Genomic DNA, 25225 nt, shown 5'->3' on the forward strand with positions numbered 1-25225 from the left:
AAATTATTGCACAATTTTAAAAACCTAATTTTTCTTGTCATTATTGGACCTGTCACAAGTGTTTTAAGCACTTCAATTATGCTACATCCCTTACTATTAATCCGTTGGGTGTGCATATCAGTACACCCAATGATGTGTGATATTCCTTAATCAATCCTCTTCAAAAATATTTTGTTTCCAATTTCTTGAAGTCATGAACAATTCTGCCAAGAAGCAACCTTGTACAGAGAGGGCAGGAGAACATAAAAGAGGAAGACCAAACAAACCTAGTGAGAATACCAGCTTTCCAAATAATCAAGGGTGTTAACTTGGGCAATTTACTTAAGTGCTTCAGTTTCCTCATCTATATAAAATGGGAAGAGCACTTACCATTATGGTCATTATCAGAATGGAGTCAATGCTTTCAAACTGATTAAAGAGTGCTTGGCACAGAGTAAGTACTACTTACCTAAGTGGCTACTTGGGTGCATTAATGTTAGATAATACAAATCTCTAAAATACGATTTGTTTCTCCCTTATCCCATTAGGCCAGTTTTTCCCAAAGTGGCAGCCTGCTAGTTGTTACCCCATGTCTTTTCTCCCTTTCTTTTATAGTGTAATTTTTTACTGGGCACATGACCATACAGCAGTGGACTATTCCTTGCAGGTAAATATGGTCTCAAGAATTAAAAAAAAAAAAAAAAAAACAATGGGCTATGAGAAGTAATAAAATGTTAACTATGGGTATCAGCATCAGTATCTCAGTACGTGCTTCCCTTGCGCCCTCTCCTCAATCTACAAGATGAGCATGAGAGATGAGCATGAGAGCAAGCACTTTTGGACTCAGAAACAGATGGCAGAATGGCTTACCTCTGGACTGCTACCTGAAAGAAAAGTTCTGTTTAACAGTCTAAGTATTCAGAAGTCATTGTTAACAGCACATTATAAACCTGAAGCCTACTATGTCCAGCAAATAACTTGAGTGCTAAAGACCTTTAAAAGAAACAGAACATGTGCTAGGGAAAAAAAAGTGGTGGGGTCAATATCCAGTTTGAAACCATACTTTATTTTTAATGTAGCTAGAAATCAAATAACTATATATTTTTAAGCAGAAAAAAACTCCTTTACTTTTCCTTCTTATATCATTGTTAGCACAAGAAAAAACACTTCTGGTTTAGAGATGATACTGAGTTTCTATGAAAATGAATGTACTTTGTATTTGTGGAACTTAAAAGCACAGGACACATTTTCAGAAGACCAATTTTACTTTTACCCACTTATGGTAATGTTTGCAATGTTAGAATGTACTTAATATATAATTAAGTAAATCAAATAAGGAACCCAAAAGGAACTGGTCTTCTTGAGTTATTCACAGCACACATTAGAAAATCTGAGAGAACACACATTAACAACAACAAAAAAAACCACTGGCAAGCTCAAACGCAAGTTTATATGCTGAGTATTTTTAAAGGGTTTAAAAAGCATGCTCAGTTAGCATACAGCCTTTTCTCACTCATATAACAGATGCATTTCTATCTGCTTGTGTACAGCAAAGGGTTAGAACCTGAATCAACTTACTTATGACTTCAGAAATGTGCTACTTCAAAAATGTATTCCATGGAATTTTTTTCACTGCTCCTACCACTGATTCTTCAAAATAAGCAAAGTACAGAGGGTCTCATCCCTACCCTTGAAACTGTTTTTATAAACACCAGCACTTTAAACTGAAAGACAGGTAGAACCCTAGCAATTCCTGGTACAGTGCCTGGACTTTGTCTTAATTAATGTTGAGAGTTGAATGTACAACAGAAAATTTATCATTTCTTTATCCTTGGAGGAGAGGGAGGGAGAAAAAGGAGAGGTGGGGAATATGGTGCAGTATTTAGGAGCTAAACAGGAGCACAATGACTCATCAACCCCAAAATGAAGAACCATGGATCTCAACAATTTTATAATTCATGTTGGATCAAGAAATTTGGTTCCCCTCTATGTGTATCAATGAATTCAAACCTCATACTCTCCAAACTATGAAGATGAATAATGTAAGATAAACTCCAACTGCAACAGTATTTCCCAAGTAGAAGACTGAACACCAAAGGGAATCCCTCCTTCCAACATCTTTTGACATGGTAAGATTTCACCAAAGTGGAAACCTATAATTTAAATGAAATCGCTTGGCCAAGTAAGAAACTACAGCTGTTATGGGTATTACCTTACATATAATCACTATATTACATATTAAACCCAGCATGACATATACTCGCACAATTATGCTGTGAATGATACAGTAGTGATGAAGCCAGTGAAAAAGGACTATCTTTAGCCCAAAAAGAGTATGGGGGGAGCAGGGGGGAGGTGAAAACAAGTAGAAAGCACACAAAGATGGGTATTTCCTGACCAGGAAGGTCACTCTAAACACAGAAATATAAAATGAAAAGTATTCCCTTATTTCCCCTATGTGGAAATAATGCAAACATTTATTTTCTATATCAGACAAGAACACAGCTAAGTAATCCAATTCTACTGCAGCATTATAAAAATTATCCCTTCACCACAGTGTAAGATTTAAATGCATCTGCACAAGGGTGCACACTATATAAAAGGAGTAAGGTTGCTGCTGCCCTGCCAAGCACTTCCGGTCCCTACCCAGGTCATACTGCAATACTGGTGGTCCCAATGGTTTTATCCAAATAAATTGTGTTCAAAAAATAAAGCTTTTAAAAAGACAAGTCAAAATGCCTCAGAAACCATATCTCCAACTCAGACTTCATCTATTTAAATGTTGTATCTACCTCCCACTAATAAACCTTTCACTCAAACTGAGCAATAAATCTTCCACACTGAAGTATCTTCCTTGCCCAATTAATCCAAAGGAAAAAAACTGAAATGATTAGTAAAGAAAAATGTAGGGACTAACACACCCTTTTAATATGTTTTTAAATATTTTTACGGTTTAAAAAGTGTTTAAAGTTTGTAATTCCTAGTAGGAAAACATTATCTGAATGAATACCCTAATGGCAAACCACTATAGAATGTTTCAGTTGCATGTGGGGCAGAGGGGTAGGGATTCTCTTCACAGCACCCCAGCTTTCTTCATGAGAAGGTCAGAGGTACACTGGTTTGTATTATTGCGACATCCATTAGGCGATCGTTGCTTTTCCTTCAGCAAGGGCTTTATTTGTCAGAAGGGCGTTATGCTTGACCTCCAAATTTGGCTGACAATTTACTGATGAGATTCATAACCTTTGGATTGCTCTGATATTTTGACATATTCGCTGGGTTCTGGGCCACATCCTGGAAGGCCACCATAACTTCTGGATCCTGCAAAGAAAGGTGGTGGGTTTTTTTAGTATTTAAAAAAGAGTTCTGTGGTTTAACAAGTTTATGATCCGAAATCCTAGGTCTTTATTTAGACTGATGACTTTGTCACAGCCAAGTTAAATGGGGTCTGGACAAGTCCCTGAAGTGTAAATATTACTAACGTGCACTTCAAAGTCAAATGCCAATTTATGTCACTTTAACTAATGAAAAAAAGCATACACAATTTTGATAAAAAGGACAACTGAATCACAAAATTCTACTCCTGAAACTAATATTACACTCTATGTTAACTAACTAGAATTTAAATAAAAACTTGGAACATAAATAAAAAAAGAAAAGGACAACTGGATATAATCAAACTGTTACAGAGTATTTCCTATAAACCAATTTTTAATAACTTAAGCTACTCATTCTGAAAAAAAAAGGTCTAACTGCATCATTAGCTATTTGTTAATTCAGATAAGTAAAACATAGCTAACAGAGTAACCTTTGTCTCTACAAAGAATTAATGAAAGAAATGCCTTAGTGATACAAAGCCCAACTTTGTTCTTCCAAGTCTTACCTGCATGGCTGCGAGAACCTCTGGATCACTAAGAATTTCATTGAGCCCAGGCATTCCTGCCATTCCAGGCATCCCCCCTGCCATTCCAGGCATTCCTCCAGGAAAATTACCAGGCATTCCCCCAGGAAAGCCACCTGCAAGAATAAATGAAGTAACTGCTTAGACACCAACCATATTCTCAAGTAGTCTGATAGTAGACTATTTCCTTCTGATGAAAATCACACACACACACACTCACACATGCATATGCAATGAACAAGGGGGCTATTAAACACAAAGCAGTCTAAACATTCTAACAGGATATTAACAGGACGTAATTTTATCTTCAAATTTTTTCTTAAAAAATAAGGCTGTAAATCAAGTTTGCTACCTTCTGCATTTATTTTTTCCTAATAATAAAACTGTTAAAAAAAAAAAAAAGAAAAGAAAACTAACCTTACCCTTAAAGAGAAAGCTAACAATCCCTTGGAATTACAAAACTAAAAAGTCTAATAAATCATCTTGGTCATATTTTCTCATTCTCTAACATTATTTGTTTCAATTTAAAGTTCTAATTTAGAAACACTTAAAATACATCATAATCAATTCACAGTCTCTTAGAAAAGTACAATACTCAGACCTCACTAAATGTTAGCTATTATAAAAAAGTGTATTGCTCAAAAGTGTGAGGAAAATAATATACTGTATTTCTACTAACATACAATTTTTAAAGGAGAATGAAAATTTCTAGAGGCTTACATTCTAAAGGCTTTTCTTTTCGATATTTCCAGGGACTAATAGTACTACATATAATAGACATATTTGAGCCCCCAAATCAGAATACTCTCCAATTATTTACAATCTTAACAGCTTTCAATTTTCTTTAAAAATACCTGGGAAAGAGCCATACTGAGCTCCTGATTGTCGTCTGGCTTCTTCCTCCTTTAATACAAAGAAATAAAGAAATCATATAGTGGTGGTGCTGGTGGTGAGTCTACTGTCCACCCGTAACCTACCCATGCAAAACCATGAAAAAAATTGTAAAATCAGCTAGTCAGAGGACTTAAGAGAATCACGAGTTTCAAATGGCAATACTGAATTAAAGGACACACACCCCAAATCTCCTTTCAAAATTTTCCAGCTAGGTTGTCAATAAGCATTACTTCTGGTAATGATGTCAAGTAGTGTTTTACTTCTACTTGGGGCAGGAAAAAAAAACAACACCTGGAAAGCAATATACAGTACTGATGTCTGTCTATGCTTATGCAAAGTATAAATTTTTTTAAAAAATTTTATTATTTGAGAGAGAGAGAGAGAGAAACAGCATGAGAGGGGAGAGGGTCAGAGGGAGAAGCAGGCTCCCAATGCAGAGCTGGGAGCCCAAAGTGGGACTCAATCCCAGGACTCCGGGATCATGACCTGAGGCAAAAGCAGTTGCCCAACCGAGCCACCCAGGCGCCCCGCAAAGTATAAATTCTGCATGTTGTTAAAACTCCAAAATGAAAGCACATGGTTAGATTACAAAGACTGCCAATAACTTCTGTTTCCCAAGTTCATCTTTTCCATACTTTCTCTACATAACTTAACAAATACAACCGGGGTTTACGAATTTGTTATTCAGCAAACAAAGTAAAAGAAAATAAATTTGCCTCATAACCAGTTATAAAGTCATCAAGGATATATAAATGTAAAAATTACTTTTGAATACAGTAACTATAATCCTAAAAACCAAGCATGATGCTTTAAAAACATTTAATATTAATTTTATTAAATCTTACTAAATTCATCCAATATAATTACAATTTTATTAATTTTGTAAAGTATTAATATTTAACATTGAAGGACAAAGTTAGGAAGTAATGCTATATAATTATAATATAGCTTTATGTCCTTTTACTTCAACAATATTGGAAATAACTAGATGAAAACGGATAGCATCAAAATGCAAAAAGCTACTCTAGAAAAAAACGAGAAATCTTAAGAACAGCAACAATATTGTGAATGAATTAGGAATAATTTTTCTAAATTTTATGACTTTGTGACTAAAAATAAAAAATAGCTAGAGTTTATTTTAAATAACTATGAATCCACTATTCGAAAAGAAGGAATCATAAAACTCAAAAAATCAGGGCAAGCATCCACAAGGAAACTGACAAGTTTTAATTACCTGTCCAAAAAAACTCCCAATTTTAGGACACAAACAAGAATATAAACTGGTGATATATAAGCTCGCTTAGGAATTTAAGAAAAAAAATATCCCTACAAATTGGAGATAATGAAGGGAAGGAAACTCTAAGTAGTATCATTACCCTACAGAACAGAGGCCAGCATTACACAAGAGCCAGGAATTAGAATGATATCCTCAAACTCTTAATCTACTTTATTTCCCTTTAATGGTTTAGCTACAGAAACTTTACCCTCTGGGCTCTCTCATGTTCTTCCCGAGCCTTCTTAACCCTTTCTATTCTTTCTTTGATCTCTCGTTCTTCACGTTTTCGCTCATACTTTCTCCGATGTTCAGCAATTTTCTGGGCCTAGGGGGAAGAAAGCCACAGGAAAAAATGTTTTCTTTAAAAGCTGAATAAGGGCAACCCAAATCACCAGTTTTGTTAAAGAATCATTTTTCTTTGTGGAGAGGTGTTAAATTCAATGAACAGTTCTGAATAATGACAGATTTACCTTATAGAAAAAGACCTCACATAATTCACACTTTAACAAGTCCACTGTGAAATAAAGGAAAGAGGCTAAAAAGTGAAGTTAGGAGTGTTATAAATTTCAAAAAAGTACTGCAAGGATGACAAGTTTTCAAATTGCACAATTCTTGCCTGATACTGGCCAAGGGAAGGCAGAGATTGGGAACGCACACACCAGTTATTTGCCACAGTCTAACCACACTAAAGTTTTCTCATCCACAAAATGAGGGGGCGGGGAAGAGAAATACTTAAGTCTTATAGAATGCTATGAACATTAAGAGAAAATGTATGTTACAGGCACTAGCACATAGCCTGGGCCAAATATTTGGAATCTATTATTCAGAAATTAAGTAAATGTAAGAAAGTCATATTCAATTGTTACTTCAGCTTGTTTATCATTATTTTTTAAGAATCTCATGTTCTAGACTCTCTCACCATAACCTTGGAGTTAGCCCTGTTATGAGGAAAAAAAATCAAAAAGTCTCTGACTATAGATAAGTTAAATTCAATAAAATTTCCTTATAACCTTTGGGAATAAATTCTTGGTAGTGTAACATCCCACAAAGCTGAGGAATTTACCATGTAAATAATGCATTAAAATTATTTTAACAATTACCTTAAAAAATATTCTGGCTTTTGGAGTCAATATTACCATTTTTAAAAGGATGAAACTTGCTAACTTCCACAAGGCCCTCATGCTTTATACAGTGGCTGCATATACCTACGATAAACAAGGACAGACCAGGCACAACCTTGGGTCACATTTTATAGATTTTCTATTTCTTTCCTTGCTGTGAACTTGATGCCCCCTTTTCCATTTCTAACTTTCTGGTTATAACTCTACTGGAGGCTTGCAAACAAAGTAACAGAGCTTACTGTAATGCAGCATGAGAAATAAAGGCATGACAAACTATTGACATTTCCTGAGCTGAACACCAACATCAGTAATTACAGATGGAAATATCCAAACATTTCTTTCTTTGTATCTGTTCTCCAGATAAATTACTGCCAGGGGCTAAGTACTAGAGCCACGGAACATCACAGTGATGACGTTCCCTCTCCCTACTTGAACATACCCTCGGTTGAACTTCTTTCAGCATTGCACTAGCATCTTCATCGTAATCCAGTTTACAAGCAAGGGCAAGATCATGTGCTGCTTCTTCCCAATGGCCCAGAAGTCTGAAACAGATTAAATTCATTTTAGGGGCCTTTTATACATATCCACTAATGTGGTGGTGTCTTTCCTCCTTATTAAAAAAAGGGACTGTTACAGAAGAGGTTTAAATTAAATATTTGACTATAAATTTTCACGAACCAATTCAATTAGTATGTTCTATACTCTATAAAAACATGGGAGTTTAATTTCCTCCTTGGCAACTATAAAGCTGTTTTCTAAAAACTGTTTAAAAACTTTAAAAAATTACTTTCTTAATTCAAAATATAAAATTTTAAAAAATTATGTAGAGCTACAATTTTCAAACTCATTCAACAATTTCAACTCCTTAAAAACAGGATTAACATAATGTACACTTAGCATGCTATAACATGGAAGAGAAAACAATACATGTGTGCACATTTTATTGAAAGAAGAGAAACGATAAATCAGAAACTAAAGGTTGGTGGGAGAAGATAAGAATGGAGTAGAGGGCATAGCAATGGATATTAGACTTCTCTGGGTACACGTGTCAAGTCAGTTTTGACTCTTTAAACATGCAAATCTTCTAAAATTAAACCAGAAAAGACAGAAATAAAGCAACCCCTAAACCTGAATACAAACAGGAAAAAAAGAAAAGGACAAAAAGTCTGTTTACCACACTGAGCACACAGCATATAGAAAAAAAGGTAAGCTACACACATACATACATATATACACTTATTTATTTATTGAGAGAGTGTGCACGTGGTAGAGCAGGGGGAAGGGCAGAGGGCGAGGGAGAGAGAGAATCCCAAACAGACTCCATGGGGCTCAATCCCACGACCCTGAAATCATGACTGAGCCAAAATCAAGACTCGGGAACACTTGGAATGCCTGGGTGGCTCAGTCGGTTGAGCGTCTGCCTTCAGCTCGGGTCATGATCCCAGAGTTCTGGGACTGAGCCCCGCAACGGGCTCCCTGATCAATGGGGAGTCTGCTTCTCCCTCTGCCTGCCGCTTCTCCTAGCTTGTTCTCTGACAAAGAAAAATCTTAAAAAAAAAAAAGAAAAAGAAAAAAAGATTTGGGACTGACCCACCCAGGCACCCCAAAAGTCACATAACTTTTAAAACAGTATTTTGACTGTGTATCTTAAATGGGATATATTCTAAGGATAAAAGCTGCAACAAACATAAAAACATTCAACTTTACTTAGAATATTATTTCGATAGGATTGTAAAACAATTTTATATTATCACAGAATAACACAAGTAAATATATTATGGATAGGGCGCCTGGGTGGCTCAGTCGGTTGAGCATCTGCCTTCAGTTCGGGTCGTGATCCCAGGGTCCTGGGATCAAGCCCTGCATCGGGCTCCCTACTCAGCAGGAAGCCTGCTTCTCCCTCTCCCACTCCCCCTGCTTGTGTTCCCTCTCTGGCTGTCTCTCTCTCTGTCAAATAACTGTAAATAAAATCTTTAAAAAAAATATGGATAAAGATTTTGAGTATAGGAGAATAGTGTTAAAAAGGCAAAAGGGAAAATATTAATATTGAATTTTTTGAAAATATCAGTATAAGCTCAAGATTCAATAACTTTTCCCCTTAAAGTCATTATTTAAAAAATGTTTTTTTCTGAGGCACCTGGGTGGCTCAGTCAGTTAAGCGTCTGCCTTTGGCTCAGGTCATGATCCTGGGGTCCTAAGATGGAGCCCTATGTCAGGCTCCCCGCTCAGCGGGGAGTCTGCTTCTCCCTATCCCTCTGGCCTACAGCCCCTGCTCGTGCTTGCTCACTTTCTCTCTCAAATAAATAAAATCTTTAAAAAAAATAAAAAATGTCTTTTCTAACTCTTCATTGAAATGACAGAAGTAATGATATTCCACAGGCAACGAACACACTTAGTGGCCAAACTTTAGTTTCTGTAAATATAGTGCTCACAAAAATGAACCCTGGTTTCTTTGAGAAATGGTTAATTGAGTCTGGGACAATCAAAACACAAGATGAGCTCATGCTATCTTTTACCAGAAGGCTAATTAATTAATTAAAAAATAACAACAACCAAAGAAATGCTCAAAGATTACTGGGGTCACTCATCAATGCTCATGAGCTTTATGACCCCCAGAGCATTAATATAGATGTATTAATGCTAATCTTTCACCTCTATCTTTGACATGTGACTTCATAATCACCAGAGTTCCTTTTTTGAGTAACCTAATACAGTTATCCCAAGCATATCCATCCGTATTTGGAGTACAACACCTTTCTAATCCATGTAACATGTGAGTGTCATTGGACATCTCATCCACAAGTTACCAACACCCACTTGTTTAACATTAAGTTTCATTTCCAGGAATGATGACTAACCTAAGATATATTCACCTCTTTATTGTCCCCTTTTTCTGATTTTTCAGGTGACTTAGCAGCAACTCAAGTAGTTTGAAAATAAAGAATTCCTTCTTCTGTAATATACTAGTTTAATGTTAGGTTACACACAAAAAAAATCTAAAACTAAGAGAAAATTTATAAGGTTATGCTCTTTTTTAGAAATAATTCTGATCCTTACCTTAAATTTGGCTATATGTGGTCAAAAGCTGTTAAATAGTGGTTTTCTTTGAAGGAATAAAAAGAATTTTTATTTTCTTATTTGTTCCTTATACTCTCTCAATTCTTCCTATTAAGAACATACTACTTTGAAACTAAATGTTTAAGCAATTTCATTTTTTTCAAAGCATATTAAAACATCAGATTTAAAATTCAGAAGTTCTGAAAATAATGAAATTCTGTGTTTACCTGTGTGCTTTCCCTCGCCACTTATAAGGCTGAGCTGAATCAGGATTTATTTCAATAGCTCTGTCACAGTCTCGAATGGCAGCATTTGGCTTCTGTAATTTGATGAAGACACTAAAAAAATAAGTGTGATATTAAAAAGTATTCATTTCAAACAGTAACACCTTTGGGATCACCACAGAAGCAATTCTATTTAAATAAATGAGCAGAAATTCTTTACTAGGGGTTCTTGTGTACAGTTCTCACCTGGCTCTCTTGGCATAGAGAATGGCCAAGCGAGGATTCAGTTTGATGGCATCTGTGAACAAGTCAATGGCTTTCTGTAGTTCGCCTAAAGTAAAACAAATTGAGAAATAAAGAATAAAAAATAAAAAATATTAATAAAAAAATTTTTTTTTAAGATTTTATTTATTCATTTGAGAGAAAGAATGAGATAGAGAGAGAGAGCACGAGACAGGGGAGGGTCCGAGGGAGAAGCAGACTCCCTGTTGAGCAGGGAGCCCGATGCGGGACCTGATCCCAGGACTCCAGGATCATGACCTGAGCCGAAGGCAGCCGCCTAACCAACTGAGCCACCCAGGTGCCCTTAACAAAAATTGTTGATCCTTAACCTATTAATCTTCCACATTCTTCTTTTAGTCCAATAAAAAAAAGACTAATTTCTAAATTAATATACAAAAACGGCTCTTCAGGGACGCCTGGTTGGCTCAGTCGGTTAAGCATCTGACTCTTGATTTCGGCTCAGGTCATGATCTCAGGGTCATGAGATCGAGCCCTCCGCCAGGCTCCACGCTTAGCTCAGAGTCTATCTGAGATTCTCCTCTCTCCCTCTCCCTCAGCCCCTCCCCGCCCCCCCCCCCCCCCCGCTCACTCCCTAAATAAATAAATAAATTCTTAAAAAAACAAAAAGCAGAAACGGCTCTTCAAAGCAAGTCTTACCACACCTATATGGTAAATCACTCAAGACAGCGACCATTTTTGGATACGTAATTCCCTAACAGTAGAACACCACATTCTTAGAACTCATGATTTTTTTTAGTTAAGAAAAAATAAAAGAGGGGCGCCTGGGTGGCTCAGATGGCTAAGCGCCTGCCTTCGGCTCAGGTCATAATCCCGGAGTCCCGGGATCGAGTCCCACATCGGGCACCCTGCTCAGCAGGTAGTCTGCTTCTCCCTCTGACCCTACCCCCTCTCATGCTCTCTCTCTCATTCCCTCTCTCAAATAAATAAAATCTTTGAAAAAAAAATAAAAAATAAAAGAATAAAGGATAATCAATTTTAGTCCATTAATTCTCTTTTATCCATTAGGTTAAAAGGATAAAATTAAACTTATAAAAGAAAAAATACTCATACTAAATTTACAGGGTTGATTAAAAAATTATTATTTGAATTCACAGGAATGGTATAAAATTCAAGAAAACTAGAATTCATAAGAAGCCCATAACCCCCATTTTAAATTCATTTATTCTATTCTATTCTCACAGTTAGCTTCTTTGTGTATTAGTGCCTTCAGCGAAGTCATTGAACAAATTAAACATACTATACAATTAAAATAGTTCGTTGCAAAGGGGCGCCTGGGTGGCTCAGTCGTTAAGCATCTGCCTTCAGCTGAGGTCATGATCCCAGGGTCCTGGGATCGAGCCCCACATCGGGCTCCCTGCTCAGCGGGGAGCCTGCTGCTTCTCCCTCTCCCACTCCCCCTGCTTGTGTTCCCTGTCTCTCTGTCAAAATAAATAAAATCTTAAAAAAAAATAGTTCTTTGCATGAAATCTAATTCCTGGACACAGGAAACACGGTGGGGGGGGGGGGGACAAGACAAACAGAATTTTAAAGTAAACATCACAGTTCACTTTGGAAAATACATTTACCCAGCTATAAATCTGTAAAGGACCTTAACAGAACTCATAAAACAATGCAGAAGAACGTTGAGTCTTATTAAGTACTACAGATGTTACAAATTATTGCACTTGGATATCTAATAAGCAGTTCACACCTACCATGTTCAAAACTGAACTCTTAATTCCAACCCCATCTCTAAAATCTATTTCTCCTTATATTACCAACTAAATAAATGGCTCTTCCATTCAATCTAGTTTAGAGGTCAGTAAACTTTTCTGGAAAGGGCCACATAAGAATTATTTTAGGCTTTGCAGACCATACCAATCGTAACCATTCAACTCTACTATAGTGGGGAAGCAGCCACAAACAACACATGAACAAATGGGTGAGGCTATGTTCCATTACATTTTTACAAAAACAGGAAGCTGTAATTTGGCTAACTCCTGATCTACCTCAACGCCCAAATCTTGGAGTCATTCCCAACTCCCCAATCTAAAACCTATATCCTTTTCTCTCTACTTTCAAAATATACCTAGAATCTAACCACTCCTGGGGCGCCTGGGTGGCTCAGTTGGTTAAGCATCCGACTCTTGATTTCAGGTCAGGTCATGATCTCAGGGTCATGAGGTCGAGCCCCATGGTTGAGCTCCACGCTCAGCAGGGAGTCTGCTTGAGATTCTCGTTCCCCCCCTAAAATAAATAAATCTATATTTAAAAAAAAGAAAAAGAATCTAACCACTCCTCACCCTAGTCCTGACGTTTCCACACCAAGGACAGTTTGTCAGCACTGCATGAACTACTCACTTGATACAGTTCACAGCTTCAACACTGCATCACTACATTCCTTTTGATGGTATCTTTGAAAAACTGTTTCTACTGGCTGTTATGATAAAAAAAAAATCAAGAACTGCAGAAAAACAGATTGTGGAACAGGAAATGAGGGTGGCAGTGTCCAATATGATGCCAAGATTTGAGAAGTTGTTTAGTGCCCAACATATGTACACATCTTATTAGAAAATAAATATGGTTACTTAAGAATAAGATTAAATATATTCTTTCAATTGTGTGTATTATTTTCCAATCACTAACTTGTTACAACATACTTATTAAATTGTTTGGACCTAACTACATTATCAATGAAACCCTTATGTCTTTCTTTTGGCTTAAAAGTTCTGTTAAAAAGAAAAAAAAAATCAAGACCGTAAAAGTCTGGGAACCTTTGCCCTAATCCAGGCCATGATTATTAGCCACTTGGACTCAATTTCTTGCATTCCCTCTGTAGGATCATGAAAATGTACCCTAGATCTCCTGGGGTGGAACCTAACTGACCGGGAACCCCATATTCTGTGCTCAAGGCTACACTTCATAAGCTGCTCCCAGTTAATGACTAAGTACAGCAAGAATACCAAGACTGGTCCATTATCGTGAGACATGTTAAATCCTCCAGCAGGCAACTTCGGCTTGTCCTGACTTTTTAGAAACACACCAATAGTTGAAGACTTCTCCTATACAGGGGGGTAAAGACCTACATGACTGTATAAATGACTTCCACCAGACTCCTCTGGCTCTCCCTGTTCCCCTATTTTTCCTTTCAGGCATTTTCTTAAGTATATCTCTGGCACATCAACTCATGTTTTGGCTTCTTCTGTAATGAACATACCCTTATTTGCCCTTAGAATCTGATCTACAGAAAATAGAAAAAAATAATCCTTTTCAAAAGTAAATGTATCTCATGATGAAGCTTTCCTACACAAAAACAGAACAAAAACAAAAAACACCCCACACCACCACCACCTCAGTGGTTTCCCATCATCCTTAAGGTTAAAATTTTCAGTCCTTAGTATGGTCTACAAGTGCTCTTGTACATCTACTACAGGTCTTTGGTGACCTATCCTCCTCACCACCTTCCCACCACGTTATCTCCTACTCTGAAGAGTTCCTTTGACCTCAATTCTACCTTCTTATCCCTTCACTCACCACACTCCACCTGTAGCTGGTACAAGGCCTTTCTGCTATTCCCTGAATATGTATTCATCCGTTATGCTCCCCCAGTTAGCCTCTGTACTTGTTCTTCCCTCTGTCTCAAAGGCTCTTCCCTCACATGGCTTGCACACTTCACTTCATCGTATGCTTTTCTGACCACCCTTTGCAAAATACAGCTTCCATCACTGACTATTCTTTTACTCAGCTCTGTTTTTCTTCATGCACTTATTACCACCTAATATTAAATTATAAATTTGGTTTTGTTCCCCAGTAATACATGAGGTCCATGAGGTAAAGAACTTGGTCTCTTCTGTTTTTCTCACTGTATATCCAACATCTAAACACTGCCTAGAACGTGTAAGTTTTAAATAAATATTGATAAATATATGTATATAAATATAAAGCTTCATTTTCCTTAAAAATTGCTAGGCAGTAAATAAAACAAATTTTAAAAATGTAAGAATATGCCAAAATAAATGACAAAATAAACTGAAAAAAGCATAATAATGTTACTAATAATGTGACAGCTAAAAATATTTACTAAGGTCTTACTTAAATTACGACTACTGACATTTTAGTTAATACCAGGACCTTAAAAATAACGATGCCAGATACTATTCTAGGCACATTACACATACTTATTCATTTATCCCTCATGACTCAATATACTCAGTAGGTACATTATCCTTATCTTACAAAGGAGGAAACAGGGGTGATCCTACAAAGGAGGAAACAGGGGTGCTTGGGTGGCTCAGTCGGTTAAGTATCCAACTCTTGGTTTTGGCTCAGCTCATGATCTCAGGGTCATGAGATCAAGCTCCTCACTCAGCGTGGAGTCTGCTTGAGATTCTCTCTCCCCCCGCCCCTCCCCCTGCTCACACACACACACACACACACACACACACTCTCTCTCAAATAAATAATAAAAATCTTTTTTAAAAAATCATTTAAAAAAAGGAGGAGGAAACAGAAGCAGAGACAAAGAATAACTTCTCTAAGTTTACCTAGCTGGTAAGTGCCAGAGCTGGGATTTAAACCCAGGCACTTTGGCTTCCAAAGTTCAGTATTTAATTATATTTCTGCCCCTCCAACCCCAGGTAGGGCCTGAATCTACAATCCCTGGCTTAGAATACTAATGTTTTATCCCTTTAAGATGTACTATAAAATGGCACTTATTCTAAAATTAGAACTAGCTTAGGGGCGCCTGGGTGGCACAGTCAATTAAGTGTCAACTCTTGATTTCGGTTCAGCTCATGATCTCAGGGTCCTGGGATCAAGGCCAGAGTCAGGCTCCATGCTCAGCGTGGAGTTCACTTGAGCTGCTCTCTCCCTCTCTCCCTCTGCCCCTCCTGTTCGTGCTGTTTCTCTCAAATAAGTTAATCAGTGATGTCTCTCTCTCAAATAAGTTAATCAATCTTTAATGAAATAAAATTAGAACATGGTTAAATTTATACATGAACATAGTTTAGAAAGAATGTAGAAAAAACAAGAACATGACTTTTTAGATGGCAGCAACAGCTTCATTTTCCTTAAAAATTGCTAGGCAATAAATAAAACAAATTTAAAAATGTAAGAATATGCCAAAATAAATGACAAAAACAATTAGTTGATATTATGGCACAGTGAGATCCTGCACAAGTCAAAACCCCTCTGATCCCTCAAATTATTCATTAACCTGTGAAATGATAGTAATATGAGATTTTAATAAAATAATACACATATAATAAAACTGTCAGGTAAGTAGAAGGCACAAAATAAATGCTGGATAAACAGAAATCTTAGGTGGTAGTAAAATTAAAAGATAAGTGTGGGAAAGGAATGGCCAGGAAGAGAAGTAGCTGGGATCAACTGATGGGTATGAATTAATAGGTGAAGAGCTTTAGAAAGAAGCAGCAGAGCACAAAAGTATAGGAAAATTCTAGGACAGCGAGGTCTGGCTGTAATGGAAGGTTAATACTCAAAAGAGAACAAGGCTGGGAAGGCAATACATAGGATCAGACTCTAGCAGGTCTAACGCTATGATGAAGATCTTCAAAAAGCTAGTCAGAAGTTACAAGCAAGGGAATGTGTGAAAATAAAAAGCGGTTCTAAGAAAGAATAATCTAGAGGCAGTGAATAGAAAGCAATAAAGGAAACAGATATTTCAGATAGGCAAACTATTAAGGCTAATGCAATGGCATAAACATGTGATAATGACCTAAACTAAGAAGGTGGTAAGATTACAAAAAAGAAAGCAAGTATTATTTTCCAAATTGGAACAGCAATCAATACTGAACTTTTTAAAACTTTAGTCATCTTCTAAGTCTACGGATGAAGTCCAAATGCACATGAGCATTAGAGAGCAGCAGCTCTCCCACAATGGCATTGTGTGACACACTACCACAAAGCTATGAAAGGGTCTGCATACTACCCAAGCTAAGAAATGATTTGTTCTCAAAAATTTTAACTGATTAAATATTATGCTTACTATATTACCAGCATTCTCCCACTTTGAAAGGATTTTTTGAAGAGGATCTAACACATGAAGATTAGAACAAGAACATTATGCCAACGGACATCATTTGTCAAGGGTGTTGCTATATAAAAGGTTAAGAGCCACTGTTCTAATAATACTATTTTTTTTGAAAAATGTTTACCTTTATCTTAAAGCCTCTCCTCAGTGGACAAACACCAGGATTAGTCAGGAAAGGAGTCTTTCAGTCACATCAGGATGTGTCCGTGCCCTGAGGCAAGGTAATTAATACCTGAGTGATTTCAGCCTTTTTCAAGGGGGGAATGGGTGGGTAGAGAATAAGACGATTTCTTCTCCAGTATAAGATACTTAATAAATTTAAGTTCCCTTCCACTTTCCCACTATTTAACAGTTGCTGCAGAGAAAAAGAGAATATTCAGACTACCATAGAAATATAGCAAAGAGGGAAAAAAAAAATCACTCACCATCATTTAGGGCATCAATGGCAGCCACTTTTTTATCATTTGCCTGATCCATCATTTCCTCGGTTATCTAGGGGGAAATTGTAGGTCAACTTAGAAGTAACAGAGAAAGCAAAGAGAAGGAAGCAGCTCGGGCTTTCTTAGGGATGGGGTAGACACAACCCCCATTTTCATTCATTCTTCTCTAGTCTCCAGGGACCAAGAAGATAACTATGGTAAGTGATTAGTAAGAAATTACACAGGATGAGCTTTAATCTTTCATATAAACAATATAAACAATAAATTTCACTCCCTACCCTTTACTTTAGACATGACCTTTGCTTCCCTCCATCCCAACCAACCTTAGCAGGATGTTCCTGCTCCTGTCCCACCAACTCCTTTCTAGTTTTTCACAAATACTAAAACTCAATCTCCTCGTAAAGATGTAACTAAAGCTAGTTCCTGTTAGACTTAAATTTTAAGTGAAATGTCTCATTCTTTTGTTCCAACAAACATACTACGGAGTACCTATACTGTACAGAACACCGTACAAGATGCTGACAGTACAAAGATCATTAGTAACAAAAACTTACAGCAAACATCCCACCTAAATGGAAAGTTAAGAGTTTCTTTAACAAAAGGCAAAAAGATCTACTCTATCACCAACCACCGTGTAAAATATTACTGGTGCTGGCTAATTCATTAAGAAAATGATTTGACACGTTTAAGAATTGAAAGGAAATACCAAGCTGTCTTCAAGTTTACCTCGAAAACTCAAAGACATGACAAGCTATTAGAGCTACCAAAACAATTCAATAGTCCTCAGAAACACAGAAACAACATAAAAAACCAGAGTTCCTCCACATCAGCAAAAATCAGTTACAAAATAGGACAGAACAAGATGCCATTCTAAGAACATGTAGGACTTTGAGGGGGGGTTGCCTGAGTGGCTCAGTTGTTAAGCATCTGCCTTCGGCTGCGGTCATGATCCCAGGGTTCTGGGATCAAGCCCCTCGTCGGGCTCCCTGCTCAGTGGGAAGCCTGCTTCTCTCTCACCCACTCCCCCTGCTTGTGTTCCCTTTCTTGCTGTCTCTGTCAAATAAAGAAAATCTTAAAAAAAAAAAAAAAGACTTTCAAAGGGGGAAAAAAAGTAAAATTCTACGAAAGAACACAAGATGCATACTATGTTCATGGAAAGGTTTTTTTGAATACTTCAACCTAACCCCAAGTTACTCAATAAATTTGAAGTAATTCCAACAAAAATTTTAAAATCCTTTGAAAAGAAAAAGAAGAAAACAACAAAGACACACTTTACCAGATAGTAAGACATCCTAACAAAGCCAAATTGGGGGGGGGGGGGGAGACTTCAGTTTGTGGCAATATGTTACACATGATGCCCTAAGTGTAAAAGCCATCTTTGACCTAAGAATGTAGAAAACCTCAAAGAACAAGATTAAAAGAAGACCTGAAATCCAGTATGGGAGCCGAATGCTCCATCTGCTTTCACCCTTTCAGCAGGTGTCAAACCTGGTGACCTTGCAATTGTTTTCAAATGTACTGCAGGACACATGAAAAAAGTCTAGAAGAGAATGCATATTGTCTAATCGACACCCTCCAATAAATCTGGAATCCCCAATGCCTATACCTGCAAGCATAATAGCAAACCAAAAATAAACCTGTCACAAAGAAAAGCATAGCCAAGTAGCAAGAAGAAAAAAAAAATTCCCCTGTAAACTCATAATGATAAGCCAGGTTTTCCAGTGGAATTCCCATTACTTGTATAGTTACACAAACAACAACAACAAAAAAACATGCTGAGAATTTAAAGTGGTCCTTGACTTGGTAGCTCCAACTCAAGAGTCTCGATGGAAGCAAACACTTTCCTCTTTGGAGGAATACACCTTCTACTCAGGCCTTAAAAACTTTTCCAGGTTAAGTATCAAAGAACTCATGGTCAAAATTCCAACACACACACACACACACACAAACCATCCACAAGTAAACAAGGTACCTCCCTCAATGAGCAAGTCAGAAAAAATAAAAGAATAAAACTAGGAAGAGTTCGACAAAGTTTATAACGTGTTTAAGAGAATAAAGGCAAGTTCTGAAAATGAGTAAGGAAAAAGGGACTTATAAATAACCAAGTATACTTTAAAATGAATCAAAGCAAGACATAAAGATGAAAAACATAAGCATTCAAATTCAAACATTAACAGCCAAATGACTGAAAGCATACATAATTCGGCAGTAACAAAGAAACAGAATTTAAGGGGCGCCTGGGTGGCTCAGTTAAGCGTCTGCCTTCCACTCAGGTCATGATCCCAGAATCCTGGGATCGAGCCCCGCATCGGCTCCCTGCTCTGCGGGGAGCCTGCTTCTCCCTCTCCCACTCCCCTGCTTGTGTTCCCTCTCTCGCTCTCTGTCAATTAAATAAATAAAATCTTAAAAAAAAAAAATAAAAAGAAAGAAAAGGAATTTAATAGTGAAAAAAATCTAATACATATCCAACTAGGTCTCCAGAATGACAGTAGAGAGAATGGGGAAGAGGAAATATTTGAAAGATACTAGACAAAAATGTTCCAGAGCTAAAGAAAGTTAACCCTAGAATTTAAAATGCCCAATATATCCCAAGTAGCACAAATACAGTGTTATAAACCTAGACAAGTCAAAGTGATACAGCATCATCAATACATAATTTTTAAAAATTCCTTTCACAAACAGTGACAAAAAGTACCTATATTTGTTCTTAAAGATACACATGACCTTTACGGAGAAAATGCTAATAAATTATCTAAAAACATCAGAAAAGACCTAAAAATTAGGCAGATATATATATTCATGGGTAGTTAATCTCAACAGTGAGCCATATCCTCTCCCTAACTTGATTTTATATTAATGCACTTCTAACTGGGGGCGGAGGGAATTGATAATATTCTAAAATTTATATGGAAAAAGAAAGGCCAACAAAGCAGCCAAAACACTCCTAAATTGTTGGGGGTCCCCCTACCAGAAAACAAGACTTAATATAAAGCCAATTAAGACAATGTGTTATAAGCACATGGAAAAAAATTAGACAAGGAGAACACAACACCAGAACTGACCCACACATATATGGAAACAGTGTAATTTGGCATTGGTGAGGAAAGGAATTCTTTAATAGTGCTGCCAAGTAGATTAAAGGTGAAAAGGTTAACTAAGTAAGAAAAAAGATGACCCAGAAGAAAAATGGGAAAAGTCACAATAGGACTTCACAAATACCTGTGAAGGACCAATAAACATCAGAATATGCTCAACTTTATTAGAAATTGGAAAAACACAAATTAAAAGCCAGAAGGGCGTACCATTTCACACAATAAGCCTGGCAAACATGAAATCTGATAGTATCAAGTGTTGGTGAGGACATGGACCAAACTTCTAAACCACTACTACACTATTTCAGTGTTTATCAAGCCTTTGTTCATTATCAACCCCCAAAGAGCCATTTGAGACATTTTTTAATACTCCCCCATTCCATTTTAATACCACACAGATACATTGCATATACGTTATGAACCTTTGGAAGACCACTAACCACTGTAATATATAAGTTTTTTTGCAAGCCCTCTCCCAAGAACCAATTCTCACTACCTTAAGGGTAAAACTATACCCAATGTGACAAAACCATTTTGGAAAACAATGGGATATTAGATATCCCATTAATAAGCAATTTCATTTCTAAATATAAATGTTAAGTGAACTCTGTAGTCTAAAGAGTAGTCAAAACAGATGCAAATTGAAAAAGTAAACAGAAAGTAACAATTAGAGTATGATTAAAAATAACGGGAATTCTCACAAATATTTTAAGTAGTAAAATAAAGTTGCTTTCCTAAATACCTTAAGTCAGAGAAAGATTTAGTATGTTCTTTTCCTGGCAGAATTATGTCATAAAATCATTGCAATAGGTGGGACCTTCACATTCCTTACAACAAGCAGAAAATAAGCCACTGAACTTACCTCTACATTTTCATCTCCCATTTCCTGAGGGGCATCAGTATCTGGTTCAATCACACCTTCATTGTCAATTTCTGCCAAAATTAAGAAAATTACCATAAGGCCTGGGCTGTCCCATACAGCAGCCACTAGTTGCATAAGACTCAAAAACTGAATGAACTATGGCCACTCCAACTGATAACCTAAGTATTTTATGTTTACTGAAACTGATGCACTGTAAAATATTTCCCCATTAAATACTACTTTATTGTTTTGTTAAGATTACATTTCATTTTAACGGTTGCATCATCTAGGATATTTATCACTGTTTTGTAGTGGGAATGTTGGCAAGTGCAGTTTCTAGTATTACACAGAGAGACACCACTGATTTAGTCAGTGTCAGCAAAATGATTCAAATATTTTATTCTACACATCAATGTAATGTTTTCAAAAATATTTTATGCAGATAGCACAAGTTATAGTGATGATGTAAATCGTAATTTTTTTTTACAGATAAATTTTAAGATAAAGCACAATGCTGATGCAGACTCTAAATCAAAAGCTAGCACTATAACCAAAACAGCAAAGAAAGAAACTAGAAAGAGATATAGGTCATAAATTTCATGACAGACAACTGTAATTTGCTACAGTAAAGGAAAACATAGTAACTGTTCAATATAAAAAAAACTTTTCAAAATAATAGATAATATTAAGAGACATTTTTAGCAAATAGAGTGAATTTAATGTTTACTGCTGACAGTCAAAAAAGAATGAAACTGAGGGGCAGCTGGCTGGCTCAGTCAGAAGAGCATGTGACCTTGATCTCAGGGTTGTGAGTTCAAGATCCACATTGGGTATGGAGATTAAAGAAATAAACTTAAAAAAAAAAAAGAATGAAACTGTAATTAGCTACCTGAAATTCGAATTGTCGAACAAAAAAATTTTCATTTTACTAAGAACTGAATCTGTACCTTTGTCTAACTATAAAACAGCTTAATTCATATACAAAAAAGAAAATACTTTTGGATGAAGAGATGGTAAGACATTATCATAGTTATGGAAATTGTTGGAAAATAGTAAGACTGAAAAAGGTATTTTACAAAAAGTGAAAGATCATCAATTAAGCCCACAAACAAGAAGTCCTTTCTAACAGTATCAAAGATCAACTGATTCAAAATTTGAAAAATTCCATTTGAGATTGCCCATTTAATAACTGGGATATATATAGTCTCAAAGGACTTACAAATTTAGGAAAAGATTTTTGTCAGTTTGCAGCCTAAAAAAACTCCCGAACAAAAAAACAAAACTCATGGCATATCATCTCTTCTAAAATGAACAAGTTTTATCAATGCGGATCCAAGTAGTAATAGAATAATTTTCTGGTACTTGATTCAGTTATTGGAACACTTTTACATATATTTACAACTTGGGTATGTTACCCAACTACAAATTTCATTAAGTCTGAATATACGGCAAATATTTCCACAAAAATATAACATGTAACATCTGCACTGAAATTTGCTGTAAGTATAAAATATACTCTGGATTTTGAAGACTTAGTATGAAAAAAAGGAAAAGATCTCACTAATAATTTTTCCATATTGATTACACGATGAAATGTATTTTAGATAGTTTAGATATATTGAGTTAATTTCATCTGTTTATTTTTTTTAAATGTGGCTACCAGAAAATTTTAAGTTTCATATGTAGCTCAGCTACATTACATTTCTATTAGCCTTCATTTAGTCAATTTAGTAAAAATCAGCACAGGATCTCATCATGAGATTATCAAATACAAACTAACTACACCATCTCCTCACCTAGATCACTTTCCTCACTTGATGGTTCGTCTGTCTTTATGTTTTCCTCCGCCTTCTTACTATCTGTTTTTTCTTCCTAGCAAAGGGAAGGCAAACAATGCTTTCAGTATTCGGTAACACGCCCAAAATATATACTAATTTATAAAAACATATATAAACTGTTCACATACATTGTATTTCAGTTGTTAATATACCCTTTCTTACACTGTTTTGGTAAACTTGTTTTAGTTTTGTTTTCATTTCTCTTTTTAAAGAAAGAATAGGTAAAATCCCTCCTCCAAACCTTTTAAACAAGTTTTAGAATTTAAAAAATGCTGGATTGTAGGAACCTAATACAAATACATAACCCATACATATGTTGCACCCTGAACAGGCACTGTGATCCACAACTCCCCATAATCAACACATTACTATTTCTGCAAAATAAAGTCTGAGCATTCGTAAGTGGGATACAAACTATAAATAGCCTCACATCTGTTCAGATTATGCTTTACTGCCAAACAAATACACTAAAAAATCTTTGCATTTTCAAGGGTTTTGAGTTTGGAATTTCAAATATGAAACAATGGAAGTATAATACACAAATGATGAGAATTCAAAGAATTTCAAGGTACACATGATGAAAACCAAATTTCCTTCCCATCCTGTAAGTAACCAGTGTGGTTTCTGGTATATCCCATTAGATATTCTCAATGCATAGATAAGACAATTCTGCACTTTGACCTTTCCATTTCACAATGCTCTGTTTCATAAAGAATATATCACAATTGGCACACCCCCATCTATTCATTTAACTATATTAGTATATATTATACAACCAGTGATTTAGGTTGCTACTTTTTGTAATTCTTAAAAATTAGGTTCAAAACCCTACCTCATTACAAAAATATATGTTGAGACCCTACCATGTGCAAGGTGTCAGATGCTTTAGCATGTACTTCCAAATCAGAATGTTTTCTTACAAAAATATTTTAGCAGGGACATAGATTAAATATAATTTTGTCTTCATACATATTTAGCATATAGCAAAATATCCTATCTAGGTACCCTATCAAAGTATCCTATCAGGAACCAGTAACTCTACGAATGACTCCTCTAAAATAACTACTTTTGGGGCTTTTAACTTCTCTCACTTCACTTGTTCAAAGATAGAACTTCTGATTTCATATCCAGATAGATAAACCTTGTTTAAGGTTCTAAGAAATAAAACAGTAAATTTTCTTATCAATTTAAGACTGCTAACCAGAAAACTTAGGGAGAGGCGCCTGGTTGGCTCAGTGTGACTCTTGATTTCGGCTCAGGTCATGACTGTAGGGTTGGGAGATTCAGCCCTGTGTAGGGCCCCATGCTCAGCTCGGAGTCTGCTTAAGATTCTCTCTCGCGCTCTCTCTCTCTCTCTCTCTCTGTTCCCCAACCCCTCGTGTTCTCTCTCTCTAAAACAAGAAAGGAAGGGAGAAAGTAAACTTCGGGAAAAATATTTTAGACATGAAAACACAAAATAGGAGAAGTAAGAATTCTGAAGGAAGCATTTTTTTGAAGGAAGGGAGGGAAGAAGGGAGGAAGGGAAGAAGGAAAGGAAGAAAGAAAAAAAGAGGAAAGAAAAAAGAATGGGAAGGGTTTTTGGAGGATCGGAAATAAAAATGAAATTAAAATGGGTGCTTGGAGAGCTACGAAGCTTGGCTTGGCATTAACCCCCTCCTCTGTCCATTGTTAGGGCTGGTTTCCTGCCCACTTTATTTTTTTAAAAGATTTTATTTATTTATTTGACAGAGACAGACACAGTGAGAGAGGGAACACAAGCAGGGAGAGTGGGAGAGGGAGAAGCAGGCTTCCCACCGAGCAGGGAACCCGATGCGGGGCTCGATCCCAGGACCCTGGGATCATGACCTGAGCCGAAGGCAGATGCTTAATGACTGAGCCACCCAGGCACCCCTCCTGCCCACTTTAAAGGAGTGTAGTGGGCTCTTTTCTGCTTTCTTTCTCGCGAACCACCCAAAGTCTTTTTTGTTCCCTCCACCCTGATCTTCTCTTGAAGGAAGCATTCTTAAGGGTATACCCACCCCCATCTCTAAACTTCAGCTACTGGTAAGCTCCTCCTAATCTTTCGGCATCTTTTTTTGGCAAATATGCTGACTCATACTCAGAAATAACCCTCAGGTGATATGGTAGAGAAACAAAAATTACTGATTTGGACTATTTTTCATTTACTTTGCAAATTTTCATCAAGTACCTACAACGCATAAAACCCT

At 36.4% G+C, this 25225-nt stretch overlaps 1 protein-coding gene across 2 annotated transcripts in view; it reads right to left on the reverse strand.

Moving 5' to 3' along the window:
• Positions 1-1225: 1225 nt before the first annotated feature.
• ST13 (ST13 Hsp70 interacting protein) overlaps positions 1226-25225 on the reverse strand; it is a 30369-nt gene continuing 6369 nt past the window's right edge. For both annotated transcript variants that reach the window (XM_028115376.2, XM_088025385.1), the window contains exons 3-12: positions 22977-23052; positions 21181-21251; positions 17212-17278; positions 10699-10783; positions 10456-10566; positions 7611-7713; positions 6259-6375; positions 4735-4783; positions 3863-3996; positions 1226-3300 (exon numbers count right to left, since the gene is read on the reverse strand). In XM_028115376.2, coding sequence (XP_027971177.1) covers positions 3172-3300; positions 3863-3996; positions 4735-4783; positions 6259-6375; positions 7611-7713; positions 10456-10566; positions 10699-10783; positions 17212-17278; positions 21181-21251; positions 22977-23052 — 942 coding nt within the window. In that variant the 3' untranslated portion in view covers positions 1226-3171. The remainder of the gene's footprint in view (positions 3301-3862; positions 3997-4734; positions 4784-6258; positions 6376-7610; positions 7714-10455; positions 10567-10698; positions 10784-17211; positions 17279-21180; positions 21252-22976; positions 23053-25225) is intronic.

Source organism: Eumetopias jubatus, unplaced genomic scaffold (genome assembly GCF_037043125.1).
Source record: "Eumetopias jubatus isolate StellerSeaLion01/CBP00866 unplaced genomic scaffold, mEumJub1_p1.0 scaffold_8, whole genome shotgun sequence".
Classification (NCBI taxonomy): domain Eukaryota; kingdom Metazoa; phylum Chordata; class Mammalia; order Carnivora; family Otariidae; genus Eumetopias; species Eumetopias jubatus.